At 40.9% G+C, this 15000-nt stretch overlaps 1 protein-coding gene across 1 annotated transcript; it reads right to left on the bottom strand.

Moving 5' to 3' along the window:
• Positions 1-5287: 5287 nt before the first annotated feature.
• On the bottom strand, positions 5288-13332 carry LOC136551222 (aminopeptidase P2-like). Its single transcript, XM_066542798.1, has 13 exons — positions 12939-13332; positions 11026-11151; positions 10824-10943; positions 9839-10114; positions 9201-9373; positions 8375-8653; positions 7669-7820; positions 6973-7163; positions 6763-6871; positions 6492-6646; positions 6327-6419; positions 5948-6028; positions 5288-5675 (listed from the first exon to the last, which is right to left on the bottom strand). Exons 1-13 carry the CDS (start codon positions 13266-13268, stop codon positions 5604-5606), a joined length of 2157 nt encoding a protein of 718 aa, XP_066398895.1. The 5' UTR covers positions 13269-13332; the 3' UTR covers positions 5288-5603.
• Positions 13333-15000: the final 1668 nt, after the last annotated feature.

Here is a 15000-nt window from a genome sequence, read left to right as displayed (position 1 = left end):
GCTATCCAATCGAGAGATGTCCAAAGGTTCTTCGAAAGAAATGTAGAAATAAATGCAAAATTGAGGCTTTCATTGTAGAGGTATATATTCTGGAGGAGGTGGCGAACTTCACAACAACATACTATGGTGACAACCTCCCTAGCGTGCATAATCCACCCCCTCATTACAATGCTGGTGAAAATGAATCGAACCTCAACCTTTTCTGAGGGCAACTCATAAGCGCAAGTGCATTGACCCCCAAGACCTTGAATCATGAAGAGTGGCGTCATATCATGCTATACTTATTGACCAACCTTGATGAAGTGGCACCGTACATGCAGTAAGTTCTCAACGAACTTGTTAAATATGCCATCACTATTCTGCATCCAACCCCCTTGTTTCTCATTGGTACAGGGAATTTCTTCATGAATTCTGGCGTCAATCAAGGGATCATACCCCGCAGCAGCTAGATACCCTTCTTAGACAGGGTGCGGGAAATGGAATACCCGATTTTATTTCTTGGTTCAAACAGAAGGTACCATCCAATTTAGCTCGTACTTTGTTTGACATTCCAAGTTACTCGTACGATGTATCCTGCTTGAGCTTGCGGGGCCAGAGGGATGCGTCTATGCGTGTCGAGTTGAGACAGGTTGCCGATGGCTTTGCCTATAGGGTCAGGTCATTTTCCAGTTATGACGTGAATGGATATCGCTTTCGCACAACAAGCTACGAGTAGAGTCGGCCCTAGGAGGACGTCGAGGAGGCCTAGGAAGACACGCAGGAGGAGACGCTGGAGGACATGCAGGAGGACAATGATATAGCAGGGGGTTTCGCTTCCTCTAGTTTGTCGAGCGTCTACTTGCGAGGTCCTATGAGCCTCCCTCAGCGACCGATACCTCATGAGAGACGCCCACTGATTCAACCCAAGGGGGAAAAGTAAGTAACTTTAGATGTTATCACTACTTTATATGATATGTTGAAAATCAAAATAGAAACTAATAATTTTTCTTAATCACTTGGGCAGGAACTGGACGATTGTGGCGAGTGGAGGTGCTCACACACGCCAAGTCAATGGCATCCTTGGTCTTTTGTGCAAGGAGCACTTCCCTAGTCTGGTTGAGTACACCGAAGTGACAGGGTCGGCCTACTCGTTTCACCACTACGCTGCCGCCCCCGATGCTGCAGATCAAGACCGTAGGGTATTCAACAACAAGGCGGAGCGGGTGAAGCAAGAGTTGTGGGTAAGTCTTCCTCGCACTACATTGCTCAATACATCGCATTCATTGGACATTCTTGAAATAATGAATTGATACATCGTGTTTGTATGCAGGATTTCTTTAGATGCCAGGACGGACATGAGGCCAAGGCGGATGCGGTGGCTACCAAATGCTGCAAAAAACTAGTCATGGACATGCATTACGAGGCACACATCCAGGCCATCGTAACTTACCATGGGACCGTCCTTGGAACGAAGGTCACCAAAAGAGATGCAAGAACCATGACGCTGACCCAGGACCAGTACCTGTAGGTAAATACAAAACATTAATACTGATTCCTTTTGAGATTAAGTAGGCTTAATTTCATCTTCTGATATGTCATGTACTTGATGGCATGTAGATGATTCCTTATTGGTGCGCCGCGCATCCCCAGTTCTGGGTATAGATGGTGGACAAGTGGTGCGCGAGTGGGAGGAGACGCACAACTTGTGTCGGGAGCGGCGTTTGATGATGCTAGGTGTAGCACACCATCAAGACAGCCACAACCTCAGCGAATACATAGAAACATGGGTACGGAAATTCATTTATTTATTCTAACTCTTAATTCTGCATGATTTCTAATCATCTTGCTATTTTTCTCGCAGTCGGCATAACATGGTGGCTAGCCTTGCTCCATCTTCAAGGCATTTGCTATGGCCCACACAGGCAAGGCGACGTCCGACATCGACTACAACCCGGAGGATGGGCCCGAGGCGTACAGCAATGCGACCGTCCACAACCGCCTCAGTGAGTACACATCGATGGCAAGGGAGGTCCATGGGCCAGAGTACGATCCGAGCACTGAGGACCTTGATGGAGAAGTCATCATGAGGGTGGGAGGAGGCAAGAAGCATGGGCAGTACTGGATTGGCGATGACACAATCAACTCGGCCGCTACTCCCAGTCTCTCCCAGATTCGAGCAAGAAGCACGAGCACGAGCCTGGCCATACGACCTCGGCAGGACACTTCACACCACCGGGTGGAGGCACTCGAGGTTATTCCTAGTTTATTCGTTGTTCATTGGTTTTTTCATACCTTTCCTTTGCATTATTGTAACATTGGGGTGAATATATTGTAGGCCCAGCTCGAACAAGAGAGGAGGATATGGGAGCAGTTGCAGACAAAGATTGAGAGGGTGGAGGCCGAGCGGGAGGCCGAGCAGCGGAGGATGGCGGACATTCTTTAGTACATGCAATGTCTTGGCGCCACTACGGGTGTAGTTCCACCACCTTCGCTATCCGCTCCACCTCCACCTCTCACTATTCTACTCCTGTGAGTATAAATGTTTTAGTTTGTATGTTCATGCTTACGGTCATACCTAGTGGAGTATGAAAGTTTTATTCATGTATGGTATATATTTATCTTGTCTCACACATGCAATCTCTTCTCCTTTGTGCAGAATCAATCGGCGGCATCAAACGATCCTCATGCTTTAGCGAATCCTTCACCAAATCAGTATCATTGGCCATCTTGATGATGATACTTGTGGTTGTTAATGGTACATCTATTTGCAATTATGGTTGTAGATGATGGAGCACTTGGATTACTTGTGAACTTATTTGTGTTATATTGTGAGACATGTGGCGTTTGTGATATATATGTGACGTTTGTGATATATATGTGGTGTTGGTGATATATATGTGTTGTTGATGATATATATGTGATGTTGGTGATGTTTGTTATATATATATATTCTGTTTGTTTGGATTGGATGTAAAAAACAAATAAAAAAGACTGTTTTCAGTCACTTTGCCGAGTGTAATGGCTATGACACTCGGCAAAGTGACTACCTGGGAACATGCTTTGCCGAGTGCAAAGGCCATTGCACTCGGCAAAAATCATAGATTTGCCGAGTGCCACGTGCAAGGCACTCGGCAAAGGTCGCCTGTTTGCCGAGTGTCTTGCCGCTGGCACTCGGCACAGCGGCCACCTTTGTGCCGAGTGTCTGAGTCAACGGCGCTTGACAAAACGGCGACCTTTGCCGAGTGCTTGACCTTGACACTCGGCAAAGCCGCCATCACGGTGGCGCTCGCAGTCACGGCGACTTTTTTTTACCTAGTGTCAGATTAGCACTCGGCAAAGGCTTTGCCGAGTGCCCAATAAAGTGCACTCAACAAAGAGGTCTTTGCCGATAAACTGTTTACCGAGCGCCCTTTGCCGAGTGTAACACTCTACAAAGGCGTGTATATCAGCCTTTGCCGAGTGCCTGAGGCACTCGGTAAAGAAACTGAATCCGGTAGTGCTGGTTGGAGCTCAAGACCCTTTCAGGGCGTCCCAACCGCGTTTACAAATCGCTGGCTGACGTGAAGGTTAATAAAAGTAATTAAAAAGGTAAAAAAATCAGATTACGGCAAGCATATCAGAGATTTATAAAAAAATGGAGATGTGCGACATGAGCTTTCACGGGCGCCCCCTAGCGTGGTAGGTTTTCTAGTTTCTCTCTTATAATTTGGATAGGTGCTGCTCCGAGTTAGTGACCATCGCACCATGCTTTCTCTATTCATAAACTACATTTACACGTTATCAGTGATAAAAATCATGAAACATGCTTTATATTATCTATGTAATTAGATTTGTAGATTGCTTAATATATTTGTTGAAGCCACAAGCAATGTGCATCGCCGTAAGTATATGAGTAAAAATTTGTTACCCGGTGTAACGCACGGGCATTAATCTAGTTAATTTACATATGTTTATCTACAATCTACTTTGCTAATTTATTTGGACTTTTTTTGCTGATTTGCAGTAATATTTTTGGGTTTTGGATAATCCATTGGGTTTTGGGGATCCGCAGGTTTCGGTTTCGGGGATAGATTTTCACCCTACTTGGTGTTCGGGACGGGTTTGGGTTTCGGTTTTGGATGCCCAGAGACTTCACCCGAACCGAATCTGCCCCGTAGCCATCCTTAATGTCGACCGCGCCACGCACCCTCTCCCGCTTCCCACGCACATCCCATATGTACACCTCGATCTACTTTTAAAATATCTAGATGAAACACTTATAACATACAAAAAGGACGGATGACACACATGAAACATGCATCTGAAACACTTGAAAACTATTGCAAACATACGCAACTTATAGATAAAACACTTGGAATATATGTGAGAAACTTATGTAACATCGAGATAAAACATTTCAAACATACATCTGAAATAGTTAAAACATTGGTAACAGACGTTTTCAACATACCTCTGAAACACTTGCAACATGTGCAACATCTCGATCTATTTTTGCAACATTCATATGAAACACTTACAACATCCGGATGAAACATAGAAAAAACTTGAAACATACGCTCGTAACATGCGCTTTGAAACCAATGTCACCTTGCTAGTTGGACGAATGGATGCTCGTCGTTGCGGAGCTCGACGCCGGCGAGGAGGTCGGCATTAACGCATGAAGCTCGCCAGTGCAGCAGTGGGGCGGCACTCGTACGATTCTCAAACACCTGGTCGCGGCCCAGGCTCGCAGCCGTCGCATGGCCCTGTTGCTGCTACTTCCAGCACCGCAATCGTCAAGCGTTGTCTGCTCGCAGGGGATGGGGCGCGGTGCATCCGATGATGGGCTGCAGCGCAGTTGGGGGAAGGGCACGGCGCGACGCTGTGACGCATGGCGGGGCGCAGTGGGGAAGGAGGCATAGTGGGGCAAACGGATGAGCAGCCTAAAATGCTCAGCGATGCCACGAAAAGCGGATGAGCAAAATGGGGAATTTTTTTTAGTGGCGAGTTGCTGGAGGACTGGGAGCTGCGTCCGACAGGATGGACGCCCGTGGCTGAGCATTTCTGAAAGAGAATAGAAAAGAGAGAAATTAGAAAGAGAGAAAAAAGAGAGGCGCTATGGACATGTCACTCTTTTTAAGAGTGAGATGAAGTAGTTTTACCAACAGGTTTTTTCAAAATAGCTTCACAAAAGCCATAGCTAAAGCTGTTTTCATCGTAACTGAAGCTCTACCAAACGTGCTCTCGGGGGCAATATGGTCTCAAATGGCTTCATCATTCTAAAAAGATGCTTTTGTAAATAAAAAAAGTACTAAAATGCAATTAATAATAAGTTCGTCAAACAGTTGGCGATGTTGTGTATAGTGTAATAATAAATAAATAGAAAAAATTTGCATGTCATCCCTTTTTTAAGTGTTGCACCAAATTGGCTGGATGTCAAATAAACCAGCCTCAACCTATCATTCCCTGGCCCCTGGCCATATATATGGCCAGCTACGCATCTATTGCCTTGCCTCTGTTTACTGCCATATAGTTGCATTCCATTAAAGGCCATCAGATCTTCTAGAGAAGTTCCAGCCAGAAATTTCTGTTCATTTCTTTCACTTATGCGGTCAAGCCGTGCTGTGCGATGGAGTATTAAGGAGTTATACATCTAAAAGAGGTCGAGTGTTCTTCCATAACCAGTCGCGAGAATGGCCACTCAACAAAGGGGAAACCTGCAAACATTGTGGAAACTTTAGGAGGCCACTGATTTCAGTAAGATGAGATAACTTACTGGAGGAACTAGGAAGGCAATATTATGATGATCACAAAGCATAAACACATTCAGAGAAAATTTATGATGACTGACAAACTGTAAACTAGAAAGATCCCATAAAAACATAAAGAAGGGAGCCATTGTTTCGTCAAGCAAAATAACCATGCCCTCAGCGTAATCTTTGGTGTATAAATAAACCAGTGCCTCAAGGTCAACGATGTAGAAGCTCACCTTTTCCCAGACTTCTTCGTGGTAATCATTGACCCAATTGATCTCCGAAGGTGACAGCAAGGATGACTCAATAAGCTTGCTCTAAAGATGCAAAAAAAATTTATGAAATAATCAGTACTTCATGAATTATGTGTTCAGTACAAACAATAATGAGATACCAGCAGGGGGCTTTCTCAAACATATGGTCACATAGTAAGCACCACAAAAGGGCAGAAGATACCTATCCTTCATATATAATACTGAAACCTTACACCCTAGTCGCATTTACTGATTACTCAAACAGAAACAATCTAGCAGTACATCAATTGGATATATGTGACTAGTGCAAAGTGTCATCCATTGAAACATATCAATAAGATAATATTACATTCGTATGTACCTGAATCGGAACAAAAGTTAGTTTCTCAAAACCAAGGTATGAAATTCCACCAAACGAATTTGCCAGATTAAGCTCCTTTACCAGAAGTAAATTCTGCAGCATTCAATGAAAAAATTAGAAACAAAAATGGCTAATTGCAACTCTTAGTACAGTGGAAAAATCTACCTCGATACGAATGCCAAATGAATTGTCTTCATAATAACCAGGTTCGTTGCTGACAATCATGCCCTTCTGTAAGGCTGTCAAATTTCCATATCGATAGCTAATGCTCTGAGGGCCCTCGTGGACATTTAGTGCAGCTCCAACTCCATGGCCTGTGCCTGGATCAAGAACGAACTTGACAATGAACTTACATTGCACATTATATCTTCAATGGAAGACAAACCAATCCTTCTCTTTAGAGCAAATTATTTTATGTAGTTAAAAAAGGTACTACCATGTCTATAATCCAGTCCAATTTTCCACAGAGATGACCGTGCCAGAACATCTAGCACAAAGCCTGGAGTTCTCTCGGGGAACACTGCTTGATCTAGAGCTATGTGGCCCTGTCACAAGATTTTATGGTTTCCATCAGGCAGGAATATAAGTTGCTGCAAAACTAAATGTTACTAAAATGTATGCCCAAAATCATAACCAAATTGATTACCTGCAAAACTCTGGTGAAGCATTCCTTTTGCCTTGGGGAAGGCTCACCAAAATGCACTGTTCTTGTTATGTCAGTTGTTCCATCAATGTATTGAGCACCACTATCTAACAAAAACAGATTATCACTTCCAACAGAGCTGCAGCTCTCTGGGGTTGGTCTGTAGTGTATTATAGCACCATTTGCACCATAACCTGTGTGAGAAAATTGACTATCAGTTAGAAGTCAAGAGCTCTACAGTGTACACATCATAATTTGGGAAGAATTGCAGTTATGTAATCTATGAAATGTCTGCTTTCATCCCCTCGTTCAGCCTAAAAACATAGCTAATTATGCATCATAATAAAACATTAACATTAACACAAATTACAAAAATACAATGATTTTGATAAAGTCCTCAAACTACCATTGCCTTCATACAGATAAAAATTTACAAAATAGGCAAAAAAAAAAACGTTAAAGAAAACAGGATATTACATCCTAGCTAACCAGGACCATCTATCCTGTCATAAAGTGGCTCAAGATACGAAAAATATAGTCTGAAGGGCATATCTCCAGACATTGAGTCCAAAAGTACTGAACATAATACAAAGAATTATCATTATACTGATATATGAAAACATAAGATATTAGCCAACTAAAAAGTTTCTATGTGATTTTAATAGTATTTTCTTAAAGTACAAAACAAACAAATTATACCACTTATAGTGTTGAAGCTTGTCTCTATAAATCCATCTTGCTTTTGACGAAACTCAAGAAGCTTTTCAGCAATTTGTACCTCTGTAAGGGGCACACTTTTACAGATTTCCTCCTCTAGCCAGCACCAGAATTCTGCTAAAGCCGCAGCATCTCTACAAATGTGCCATGCGCCAGCAAAGAAATATAGCTGTCAAGTTGAATGAAAGTAAAGGAAGCGGTAATACAACACGAAAATGTGGACATAAGTCATGATAAGTAACGCTGGATACAGGGACGTGACCAGAGATATTATTTGAAACAATATCCACACGGCTGAAGAACACTTCAACTCCAAAAGTCACAAAATGATAACAAAATAATGTTTTCCATGCACAAATAAAAGCAGAGTCTATACAGTAAATAGAATGACAAGAACCACCAGTAATTATTCCAATAGATCACATACAGACTAGTTCCCGTTCATCAATAGATCAAGATATGTCGAAACTTTGCTGTTTTTCCCAACAGTCTAATAGCTAATGCAATATGTTTCATTACCGAGAGAAAATTTACTAATTTAGTAGTAAAATTCCTGCTGGGCTGCCATAGGGGCCTACATACCTTTTCCTTGGAAGAGCTTCACGAAATTAAAAAAAAAATTGAAATTTATTCAGGCAATTTTCAGAAGAGAAAAGAACACTGGTTCAAAAGCCCTTCAATACAATACCTTAGGTGTGAATTCTTCATTCCCTCAATTTCTGCATCATTTTTAACTGACTTGGCAAGTGCAACTGGTGAAACATTGTACACAGCACTTATGACTAAATTCTGCACACCAGGATCTCCAGTTATTGGGTCGTCTGAAGATGCTTCTTTCTCTCCAACTTTTTTCCCTGCTTTTCCTTTCCTTTTCAAGCGTCTGTCGCAACTTGATTTAAATGCAGTAATTATGGCTGCATTCACACTTGAAGAATCCAACCAGAGCTTTGCACCTTTCTCTGCCAGTCTTGACAAAGCAATCAATGTTTTAGTCGGCAGCAACATTATTATTGACTGTTAGTTTTGAATTTTGAAGTAAAGAAATCTGTTTTAATCGGCAGCACCATTACAAAAATTATGTTTTCCCTATTGAATTGTTTCAAGATCTGATTCTTTTTCCTCAAATACACAGGAGGGCTGCACATCATTTTATTAAAAAGAAACATACATATGGAACAACACACATATTAACGTCGATAGATAGATCTGAAAAGTTCACTAGTAAACCTGGACCCACAATTTATTTACCAAAAATATATTTACAAGAAAAGAACAGAAACTCCAGCACCTCCAGGGCAGGGAACCATTTGTACAGATGAGGCCAGAAGAAATCTAATTCACTAAATTTATGATGGAAGAACCATGAGCTCAATGGGACTATTAAATCAATATATTTTGTTTTTACCATGATGATTGTCTTGCTATAGAAACAAAGGACTACATCAACAATGAAACACAAAAGATATTTGAATCAAGACAAATTTTGTAAAGATTAATGCTTTTGCAAGATTTACCTTTCTACTTCAGAAATAATTGCTTCATATGGCTTAAGTTTTACACCAGTTTGCTCAAGGTGCTCCAGAACATCTTTAGAAACTTTGCTGCTATCTACAAATAGTGTAGCAGTGCTAACCTCCACAATGAGGTAGCTATAAAATACTGGTGAATGTGGGACATCACTTCCTCTCTGCATTTAAATGTGAGACGAACCTATCAGATTCATGAACAATGCTGCTATGCTTTCTTTGCAGTCGCTACTCGAGCTTTGAGTTCAGGCATGGCAGTTGATTAAGAACGATAAATTCTTTTCAACAGTTATTATAGCATAATAATCAACAAAAGAAAACAAACTCCCAAGTAGAACATTTCACTGGAAACTCAGCAAATGTTAACTATAAAAACCAGCTATGAACAAAAGAAATAATAAAACTAAGACAGTAATATTTGCTAAGAACATTTAAATATATGATGCTTTTGACTGAAAGCATGTGGAGATTGAGGGATTGTTCACATGTATGACCCAAATACACCAAAATGGATTTACAAATTGAACAAAAAAAATGAAAAGCACAGCATGGTTTTCAACAGCAATTCCACAATACTCATAAGAAACATATCAATCAAACAAATTGTAAAAGAACCAAGAATTTACCATGTTCAACAACCAAGCAACTTCATCAAGCATTGAAATTACCACAGCATCACACCCATTTTCAGCAAGTTGTGACCTAATGAAGGACAACTTTGATGGTACATCAATACCAGCATATTTGATGTCATGCACCCTAGTTGGTTCTTTTGGGGGATTTGGCCTTGCATCTCCCCATATCTCATCAACTAGGTTCATGCCCTGAACCAAAACTAACTCATGATTCTTATTGGCGATTGAATCCTTGAGTTCTTCAGCAGCATCAAATGAGAAAAGAAACTGCATCCTTCGAAAAAATGAAGGAAACCAGATTAGACTGAGCATACAATAAACATACATCTCCAGAAAAGGAACATATTAAATAAAAGGAAACACAAAATAAAAGTGAAAAACTGAAATCACAAAAAAAATATAACTCTTGATTGATTTGCCATCATCACACCATTTCCAAGAGGAACATACATATAACAAGCTTCTAGATAAAAAATGTAAGATTCTATAGAGTAAAAAGCAACAAGATCTCTACCTGAAAAAAAAAATCTACATGATTTCTTTATCAATAATAATTAATCGATGGCTTATTTATTATTGTTATTTCTTGAAAAGATAATTATATTTTAATAGATCCAAAAATCTAATAAAAGTAATGGAATCATGATGCCTAAAATTTCAATGGAATAAGCAGATAAGATAAAGAATTTCAATGTAGACAGTTTGTGATGGAGCAGATCCAAGGGAATGTACTGCAGTTCTCGTCATGTCTTATAAAATTTATGCTAATCACTATCACCTAATTGCAGCGTTGTTTGTGAGTTGTGACATTCACAAATCACGTTGTGGTGTGGTGACATCACCAAGAAAGAACTTAAACCCCAAACTACACACTTAATATGAGCATCAAATAAAGTGTATAAGCAATGCATCACTGAACCCACTACCCAGTATTAAATATATAAATTCTTGAATAACATATTAAAGAAAAACTCACCGGATCAATACCAACTCGGCAACCAGATGGTAAAACATCATTCAACCACTCACTAGTAGTTGGAATGCCATGATTCCCACTGCGCATGAGTGTCCAGTGATGGCCCAATTCCTTCTCTGCCTAGCAAGCAGAACAATTGATCATGAATCAATGACTGAAATAAATGTGGAAAGATATTAAATTTTGCAGCAAGTGAGAGTACCTGAAGAAAATAACGGCCATCAGTCCAGAGGGCAGCCTTGTTTTTTGTGACCACAGCTGTACCAGCACTGCCAGTGAACCCAGTCAGATAGGCGCGCCTCGTGAAGCATTCTGCAATGAATTCGCTCTGGAACAGTTGTGAATAAAATCATGTAAGTGGAGATTATATTTAATTCAATTTTGTCACTTCACTAAGTAATGCATTAAAAATTTTCTACATCATTTGCATTGGGCACCATTATTAGGACAACAGTTCACCACAGATGGGAAAACTCTGTATCATATGCAGTCACAAACTCACACTGAGCATAGGTATCATGATTTTCTAAACCTCTAGTTAAACTCAAAGCGAGTTTAAAAGCGGAATAAAGAAACCATATATGCTTCATGACTTCACTAGCAGTGGACATTGATGCTCTGGCTTCGGAATGGATGTGTCAAATTTTATTTGCAAGTGTTTGTGAATTATACATGAGACGATTGTCTGCTGCACTGTCAAGCAGATGCTGCTTTTTTATGAAAGTACATCATGACATAATTAGATGATTCAGAGCACACCTTGCTAGAAATTATATATCAAATGTACCAACTATTGTGTGCTTCTACTGATTTGTCAATAATCCACTATGTTTTGCAGGTACTTCAGAGAATGGGTGCATCAGTATCGTCATGTACATCCACCACAGTTGGAAACTACAGAGAAGTATCAGAGTATATTTATTTTAAATTAAAAGTAATCCTGATAGTTGCCCATACTGTACAAATACTTCGCAACCATAACACCTATCTATAATCTCAGTCAGGCCAATCTCAGATTTGCCACATCACTCCCACACATCACAGCAGACAAGCAACTCCGAAGGGCCCTGGCCTCAACAGCCCCTTTTTCACCAACCTGCTCATGACCGCCTCTCTCCTTCCCTATGCCCACCCCTCTGTCCAGTGGCGGAGGGAGGGAGGGGCTGAGGGGGGCCTGGCACCCCCCAACATGCCGGTGCCTCCACAGTGCTCCTTCCATAATTAGCTAGTTAATCATTCAATTAGCAAGGTAATAATGCTAATTAGTACTTTAATCGTTTATTTTTTCTAATAATCTAGGATTAGTCTTTCTATTGTCTTTTTTATTTCTTTTGTTTTTCCTATACGATACAATTCAATAGCTAGTTAACAAATATAGTTAGTGTTTTGCTTGTTTGTTCTCTCTTCATGTATCTCCAACTGCATCTATATTATTTAGGACTAGCCTTTATGTTCTCTTTCTTGTTTCCTTTGTTTCTATTATTACCGCGATATTTTCTGAAGTTAGAGACCTAGTGCTAATTAAATTTTGTTCACTTTTTCTTTGTAATAGTCACCAAAGTTTTTAGCTTTTATGTATATCGTAAAATAAACTTTTATTTAGATATTATCTATCCTATTGTCTTACATACATTTCATCATGTATGATTATTGTCGGCTTAAATGGCGGCCCCCTATGCTCAAATCCTAGCTCCGCCCCTGCCTCTTTCCTTATGCCCACCCCTCTGGCCCTCTGTGTCCCACGCCCCACGAACCCCTCTCCTTATCCTATCATCCCTTTGGAACATTACAAGTTTCCCAAAACTCCACAAGGCAGTAATGATCGCAAACATCAGAAGAGCAAAAGTTGTTATCCAGTAAGTCTCCCGGGGCTACACAAAGTACATCTTCAGAAGACAGGGCTAAGAGTGAGACATATTGCAACACGTTTGTCACACACAATGCAGTAATTCTCTACAAGAAGTGGGGATTGCCATGCATGTAGTGCCTAAATTCAATCATTTTTCCACAATTACACTAATATGATGAGTAATTATCCATTAGTTTTGTTCATCTGGGTATATCAAAATCAAATTAATCATATATAAGGTGGGACTAGGGAGAGGGCGGCCCGACCTGGTGGGCGTCCTGTGAGGGAACGATGTAAGCGTCAATGGAAACGTCGGGCCGCGCGAAGAGTCGACGAAGCGAACGGAGCTTCTCATCCCCGTCAGACGCGGAGTCCGCCGCAGCCCCGGAGGAGGAGGAGGAGAGGCCCCGGCGCTTGCGGAGCTCAGACGAGGAGAGGGCGACGACGCGTCCGTCCCCGCCCGATGAGCTGGCGAGGACGCGGAGGAGGGGAAACCGGCGGCGAAGGGAGAAGGGCGAGAGAGCGGGAGGGGGCCGGCGGGCGAGGAAGGCGGCGGCGGCGAGGGACGGGGAGAGGCGCGCGGCTTCGATCGCCATGAGCGAGCAGCCGAGAGAACTGCGTGGGGACTGCGGAGGACGAGGAGGTGTGAGGGAAGGGAGATAAGGCAGAACCGGCCCACAAGCCTCTAGCTTCCGGGCTGGGCCTCAACGCGCTCTCTCGATGCGAAAAATATCTGTTTGACTTCGAGGAACATGCGTCTCAAAAAAAAAACTTCGAAGAGCATTTTCTCAAAATAATATTATTTTCTATTAAAAATTACAAAAGTTGATGTTGTTAAAATTGTAAAATAAATTATAAAAATAGTGACCAATCAGGCACCGGAATGCCGATTGTTCACGAATGGGTAGTGTTCGTATGGAGGTATGGACTATGATGCCCCCTCCTATTAGCACACATAGCTAGCCCACCAACTAGTCTTGTCCTACCTTATTTGATTGTTATAGTGCAGAGAGTACTAATCATGCATATAGCACCAATTTTAATGGCACCATAGCATGTGAGCGATGCCTGGACTGGGCATGGTTTCTAGGTGAGAAACCAAATAGATCCTAATACATATTGTGTCTCGATGTCGCTCTCGCTTTTGTATTTTCTTCTATAACATTTGTGTTTTTGTGTTTTTGGATTCATAGATCAGTTAGGATTTTTAATCTAACCTTTTCACTCTAACATGAACAACACCAAACTAGACCCACCAAACTAATTAATAAAATAAACAATGCTCTTTAATTTCTCTCACCAACCCACTAGTCATCTCTTCTTGTCTGATCTCTTTTGTTGGCAACAATGGTCAACTTCGCAGCATGTTTTAATATAGAACCCAAGTTTTGCTTCAGTATATTGCACACATCTTATCTCTCTCTCTCTCTCTCTCTCTCTCTCTCTCTCTCTCTCTCTCTTCTTAGCACCACTAGAAAATGACACTCGAGCTGAGGTTTTATACTAATTAATTATGGTGACACATGAATAAAAAGTGATGATGTGGCAGTTAAGAGAAGAAGTAGATGAAATAAGTTTAGTCCTAATAAAACTTAGTTGGCATTGTTTCCTAGTGAAGGAAATCCAACAACAAGCCTACGCTGAGAACTCACTGCTCGTATGCATTTTATATCTTATATCTTTCAAATATAGAAGTAAATTAAACTATTTTTGTTTAACATGTTTATTCGCTAACATGACCCACGTGTTTGTATTCTAGCACTTAGTTTTGTTAGTACTATAACTGGCCACGTAGTTCATATGACACATTTAATTACGGCAATTTAACATTGTGCGAAATGAAATTATGTATTGAGAGGTACACTCAGAAATTTTTACCAGCAATAGTGAATATGATCAACCACCATATTTAGTTTGCACTATGTACCACGCACCATATTTTATTCACATCACATAAGTTGTTATGTGGTTGATGATCCTACCAGCAATGAGGCAGGCAGGCAGCCAATAGACCTATCATCCATTGAACTGCAGACAAGTGGCTTTGCTAATGCTCATGTTGCTCATATGGTAGCACTTATGGGCAATCTGGTAGCCAATATTATCGGCGGCTACCCTATGGATAGCAGACTACTAGCTAGATGTACAATTTATTTAATTTGAATTTCATACCTATTTTGTAACTTTTTGTTGATATTATTTTTAACAATCCTTGTTTGTGATATATTGGACTCAACTGGATTGAGCTTGGAAATGTAATGATCTATTGCCATATAATGCTATGGTGTTACCTATTAATTAAAATATATGCACTTTACATTATATTAT

Source organism: Miscanthus floridulus, chromosome 4 (genome assembly GCF_019320115.1).
Source record: "Miscanthus floridulus cultivar M001 chromosome 4, ASM1932011v1, whole genome shotgun sequence".
Classification (NCBI taxonomy): domain Eukaryota; kingdom Viridiplantae; phylum Streptophyta; class Magnoliopsida; order Poales; family Poaceae; genus Miscanthus; species Miscanthus floridulus.
The sequence above is the reverse complement of the archived record's forward strand: the minus strand, read 5'-3'. Positions and strand labels throughout refer to the sequence as shown.

Bases quoted from the DNA above. Each gene is read 5' to 3' on its own strand.
- LOC136551222 (XM_066542798.1), bottom strand. From the start codon at position 13,268: ATGGCGATCGAAGCCGCGCGCCTCTCCCCGTCCCTCGCCGCCGCCGCC. The intron at 6,872-6,972 runs GTAATCAATTTG...ATCTTGTGACAG, and splicing joins GCTTCACCAGAGTTTTGCAG to GGCCACATAGCTCTAGATCA. The intron at 6,647-6,762 runs GTAGTACCTTTT...TTCTTGATCCAG, and splicing joins TGGACTGGATTATAGACATG to GCACAGGCCATGGAGTTGGA.